The 6,314-nt window shown below is 42.9% G+C and overlaps 1 protein-coding gene and 1 pseudogene across 1 annotated transcript; both read left to right on the top strand.

Moving 5' to 3' along the window:
* Nucleotides 1–1,391, top strand: LOC112200716 (annotated as a pseudogene).
* Nucleotide 1,392: 1 nt separating this feature from the next.
* LOC112200704 (pentatricopeptide repeat-containing protein At2g21090) lies at nt 1,393–2,529 on the top strand (the record flags this gene model as incomplete). Its single annotated transcript, XM_024341716.1, has 1 exon — nt 1,393–2,529. A coding segment is annotated over one exon (1,137 nt), but the record flags the coding sequence as incomplete, so codon positions are not given.
* Nucleotides 2,530–6,314: the final 3,785 nt, after the last annotated feature.

The raw sequence follows: 6,314 nt of genomic DNA, 5'->3' as shown, positions 1-6,314 counted from the left end.
ATGGCAAAGCATAGAGCTCTCCAGGTTTCCTATGTTGTCCCCACTCTTATACTAACCTTGAGCTTCTTCTTCTGCAAAGCCATCGATGAAAATAGAAAGCTCCATATCGTGTACCTGGGGTCACTTCCTGATAGTGAGGTGTACTCACCATTGTCTCACACTCTCACCATCTTGGTATACTAGAAAGAGTTGTCGAGAGCAACTCCACTTCCATTTTCTTATAATAAGCTACCAAAGGAGTTTCAATGGATTTGCTGCATACCTAACTGACCGGGAAAGGGAAAGGATTGCTAGCATGATAGAAGTAGTCTCTGTATTTCCAATCACAACTTTCCAACTTCAAACGACAAGATCTTGGGACTTTCTCGGTTTCAATGAGAAAATCCAACGAAATGACAGCGTTGAGAGTGATATCATTATTGGTGTCATTGACTCTGGAATTTGGCCTGATTCGGAGAGCCTCAAGACGATGGTTTTGGGCCTCCTCCCAAGAAGTGGAAAGGTGCTTGTGTAGGTGGCAAAAATTTTACTTGTAATAATAAGCTCATTGGTGCTCGGTTTTACAACTCATCCTCTGAGTCTGCAAGGGATGAAAGTGGCCATGGAACACACACTGCCTCAACAGCAGCGGGAATGCTGCATGTAAAGGATGTCAGCTTTTATGGTATAGCCCAAGGCATTGCAAGAGGGGGAGTTCCCTCAGCGAGAGTTGCTGCGTATAGAGTCTGCATGCAGAGACCAAGGATGCCCTACAGAGGCTATCTTGGCTGCTTTTGATGATGCTATTGCCGATGGAGTTGATATCATTACAATTTCAATAGGAAGCCCAGATGTAACTGTACTACTGCAGCATGATCCAATTGCTGTCGGATCTTTCCATGCAATGGCAAAGGGGATACATCAAACTCGGCAGGCAATAATGGTCCTAGAGCTAGTACCGTAACAAGTGCAGCACCATGGTTTTTTTTTTTTTTTTTGGCTGAAGTCAAAGGTTAAGAGAGCCAAGGAGCCACCTTAACCTGTGAGAATTTATTAAAGAAGAAAGAAAAAATACACAAAGGAGGGGGAACAAAAACCAAAACCTCCCATACCAAACAGAAAACAGCTATAGGAAAAAACAACGAACAAAAACGGAAATTCGGCATTCCCAAACTGTCACTCTGACAATGTCTGTCAATGAAAGGAGGAGCTAAATCCCACCAAGTCAGATCACTAGAAGTCGCACCGTAATTCGCTAATGCATCTGCAACGCAATTCCCTTCCCGAAAGATATGTGAAGATCGGAATTGCATTTGAGAAATACGATATAAGCAATTACAAAAAGTGTAGCACCATGGTTACTTACAGTTGCAGCAAGTACTACAGATCGTAGAATGATTGACAAGGTTGTTCTTGGATGCTTATGCCAAGTGTGGGGAGATGGCAGATGCCAGGAGATTGTTCTATGAGATGACTGTGAGGTATGTTCTTGCTTGGACCACACTGGTTTCGAGATATGCCAAATGGGATATGAAATCAGCTAGTGAGTTGTTTGATCGGATGCCTGAGAAGAACCCGGTGTCATGGACATCAATGATTTCGGGATATGCTAGGAATGGATTGGGGCATGAAGTGCTTGCATTGTTTGCAGAGATGATGCTGTTTCAAGTCAGGCCTGATCAGTTTACCTTTAGTAGTTGCCTTTGTGCTTGTGCTAGTATAGCTTCGCTTAAGCATGGTAAACAAATGCATGCCTCTTTAGTAAGAAGTAATTTAAGACCCAACACGATTGTTGTGAGTTCTCTTATCGACATGTATTCCAAATGTGGCAATTTGGGGGCCAGAAGGCAGGTATTCAAGCTCATGGGTGACAAGCAAGACACTGTGTTATGCAACACAATGATGTCTGCCTTAGCACAGCATGGTCATGGTACAGAGACATTGCAGATGTTTGAAAACATGGTCAGTTCAGGTGTAAAGCCGGTTACGACCACATTTGTTGTCATTCTCAATGCTTGTAGTCATTCTGGTCTAGTGCAGGAAGGGCATAGGCTTTTCAAGTCCATGACTGATGATTATGGCATTGTTCCTCATGAGGAACATTATGCATGCTTAATTGATCTCTTGGGTAGAGCTAGATGTTTTGATGAGTTGATGAACCAGCTCGAAAATATGCCATGTAAAGCTGGCGGTCAAGTTTGGAATGCATTACTTGGTGTTTGTAGAATCCATGGAAATACAGAGCTGGGAAGAAAAGTGGCTGAACACCTTATCGAGTTGGAGCCTCAATCTTCTGCTCCCTATGTTTTGCTTTCGAACATATATGCTGAAGAAGGTAGATGGGAGCTGGTAGAGAAGGTGAGATGGCTTATGGATGAGAGACATGTGAGGAAAGAGCGAGCCATTAGTTGGGTAGAAGTTCAAAGTAGAGTGCATGCTTTCACTGTATCAGACTGGTTGCATCCTCTGAAAGATAAAATATACTCAGTTTTGAAACAGTTAGCTGACCAGATGGAAGAAGATGCTTCAGTAACTAACGCTGAGAATTAGAAGTTTGATGACTTGTTATTTTGCAGGGTGGTCCCATATGGGAAAAATGAGATCTTGCCTATGAGTTTATAAGGGTTTGGGACACTCCATCCATTGTCAATTGGTTTTGGATGTGAACTCCAAATTACTTTATCATGGTATCAGAGCAGGTTACCCACGTGTGCGTGCCTAACGGCCACACGGGCTTCACGTCACCCAAGTTGTCCACGTGTATGGCTTGAAAATTCGCCACACGTGCGGGGCGTGTTGAGTGTTGAAGGAATATCGATTTAGTGTGCCTTATCAAACTAGGAGTAGCAATAGGAGAGAAGGTTCTAGATTTCCCAATCCTACACGGATTGGTATTCCTTGTAACATTAGAACTAGCACTTTGTAATCCCTATATATAGGGCTCCTATTCTCAATAATAATACACATCTCTCTCATCAATCTCTCTCAAATACATTATACTTAAACACGTTATCAGCACGACTCTAACCAGAAAACAGAAAACCAAAACTCATTCACAAAGCAGCCCCTAGCCCGAGCTAGCCGAGCCTTCGCTGCAGCCCGCGCGCCCGTGCACTTGCAACCTTGCACAGCAGCCCCTGCTGCCCCCCCTTCCTGCAGCCCTGCGTTCCAGCCTGCTGCCATCGAAGCATCACTGCTGCGCAAACAAGCCAACGCACACCCACTGCATCTTTTTCCCGTTCCTGTGCACATCCGTCTTCTTGCAAGCCTCGAAACGTCTAGTTCGGAAGCTCAGATCGAAAAACTTTATTCATCAAAGTTGTTCGTCTCTGTCTCTTCCATCTAACCTCCGAATTTCAGCCTTATCGGAGTTATATTGAGATCTGCACACCAATCGAAGTACAAGCTGTTCAGAACAGAATCTGCTCCGAATTTTCAACAAGTAAGTATTCAAAAGAGTAAGTTTTGAAGTTCCTATAATTCGAAATTTAAATATTTCTTCTTTTCTCGGGGACTTGAAAACCTCCCTTCTTCTACATCCCACCTTTCTTATAACGTGGGTTCGATTCTTGAAAAGCGGAATCGTGGGGATTCACGCAATTAACGAACTAAGAGCGTTCGTAAGACTTCGGACTAAGAGCGTCCGTAAGCATCGATTTAACGAACTAAGAGCGTTCGTAAGCTACGGACTAAGAGCGTTCGTAAGCTACGGACTAAGAGCGTTCGTGAGCATAGATTTTGACCATTTAAACATCATTGTTTCGGTCTAATCCAAATATTCTTGGAAATCGATTTCTTGGTAGCATTAAGGCTCAGAAATCTTATATTAGTTTTCGTGGAAGCATTGACTCCGAAACTAATACGTTCTTGCTTTCCTTTCAGGATGTAAGACTTGAACGAGCTCAATTTTACTCCATTGGATTCAACGGGCACGGGATATTTATTTGCCTACAATCCAAGAGCCCTGTTCTAAAGGAACCGCTCAAGACTCACAAACTGAGATAGAAAATTCCAGGGCATTTACCCTGATGAAGCGCCACATGAAGATGGCCCTCCAGTTTGAGTACATGAATGAGGATAACGCTAACAACCTTTGGGTTGCGCCTAGTGAACGTTTTAGTAACATTCACAACTTTCCGAACATAGAAGCACGATGGAATAATATCTGCTTCACTATAACTTTGAAAGAGTTATGAAATATTGTTCGGAGGCTCTCTGCATCATATTTTTTATGCATGCTTGTGGAAAAACACAAAATAACAAATTGATTGAGAAAACCCTAACATGACCATAGGAGTCATGACGTTGAGGGTATAGGGTTGGACACCATGGCGCCATTTTTGGCCATGATTGCACTATTCCAACGCCATTGGTTCTAGGGACCATATGTATTGTGTCAATACACCTCAATCAAGAGAGCATCCTCTTCATGATATTTTATGGAGTACCTGATCAATGGTAATACATCGAGCTATAAAAGACTTTAAATCTGGCGATGAAGATAGAATGCCGCAGATTTTTATTTAGAATAGTCTTTTAATTTCCAAGAATTATGTAATGGCAATTATGCCTTAATCAATAAAATGACTTATTGGATTATCTCTTTTCCTCTAGGCGTACTCAATTAAGTATGATGTCTAGGAAAGTAATTGAGATTAGTGGTACTTAAGAGAGCTTTGCTCCACCGACATCTCTCTCTACTTCCCTGGTCATATTTAATTGGAATTACCGAACGAATTGAGTGACTACAATTTGTCTAATGTTTGATTTTTATATTGGATTAGATTATGGTCACGAAACTTTGGTGTCATCATTGGATATTATTAATAAAGTATCGATTTATTTTATCTCATGTCGTAGACATGTTTTTCGAACTTTATTATTTTAAAGATATAAGAGCCAATGGTTTTCATGCGGAAACGCATTGTGAGAATGGACAAGAGTTCCTTTACATCACCTCTAATGACTACGGAAATAAACGAGTATTAGAGAAACTTATGTGTCGATCTAGTGGGTTGTATGCAACCACTATTCGAATCATTGAATCCAACCATGTCATGAGAGATGATTTATGGGATTCAGACACATATAGGCTTTGGCACGACCGTTTGGGACACCCAGGTCGTGACATGATGCTCCGTATCTTAAAGACTTCACACGGACATCCCTTTTTCAGAACGTAAAGAAGTCAAACTCGGTTTTTGGACACCGAAGGAGCCCCTGCGCCTCACGGCGCCGTTCACCCCAAAATCCGGCCATCCTTGGCCGGCGCCGCCATCCCCCTGCGGCCTCAGGGTGGCATTGACGCCACCAAGGCTCCTTTGCCTCCAATTTTTACTTCTAAGGTCCATTGTGACTTCATGGCTCAACCAAAATCCTCATTGGTTGTCTCTAAAGCCCATCATTCGTTCTGCAAAGCCTGCTCTTTAGCAAAATTAGGATCGAGACCATCCTATGCAAAGGACACTAAAGAAAATATACCATTCTTGCAAAGAATCCATGGTGATATTTGTGGACCTATTCAACCACCATGCGGACCATTTAGATATTTTATGGTGTTGGTTGATGCATCGACACGCTGGTCACATGTCATGCTATTGTCCACAAGGAACGCTGCATTTGCTAAACTCCTAGCACAAATAATTAAGTTAAGGGCTCACCACCCTGATCATCCTATTAAGTCTATCAGATTAGACAATGCTGGGGAGTTTACATCAAAGAATTTTGATGATTATTGCATGTCCATTGGGATAGAAATTGAACATCCAGTTCCTCATGTTCACACCCAAAATGGTCTCGCAGAAGCCGCCATTAAACGACTACAAATGGTCGCTAGGGCATTGGTAATGCGCACCAATCTCCCTATTTCTGCTTGGGGCTATGCAATATTGCATGCAGCTGTGCTTCTTCGTCTGAGGCCCACTGCCACTCAACCCTTTTCTGCGTCCCAGATGGTGACTGGGTATGAGCCTAATGTCTCACACTTACGCATATTTGGGTATGCAGTTTATGTGCCTATTGTGCCGCCACAGCGCACCAAAATGGGTCCTCAACGACGATTAGGCATTTATGTTGGATATGATTCTCCAACCATTGTCCGCTATTTAGAACCCTTGACAGGCGATCTCTTTACCGCAAGATTTGCGGATTGTCACTTCGATGAGACAGTCTTCCCGTCGTTAGGGGGAGATAAGAACATAAATGTTCAACAGGAACGACAGGAATTGTCGTGGTCTGTCCCCACTCTGTCTCATCTTGATCCCCGAACCGCACAGTCCGAAATTGAAGTGCGGAGAATTCTCGATCTTCAGACCGTAGCAGAATCGATGCCTGAT

This window comes from Rosa chinensis, chromosome 1, assembly GCF_002994745.2.
Source record: "Rosa chinensis cultivar Old Blush chromosome 1, RchiOBHm-V2, whole genome shotgun sequence".
NCBI classification, from domain to species: Eukaryota; Viridiplantae; Streptophyta; class Magnoliopsida; order Rosales; family Rosaceae; genus Rosa; species Rosa chinensis.
The sequence above is the reverse complement of the archived record's forward strand: the minus strand, read 5'-3'. Positions and strand labels throughout refer to the sequence as shown.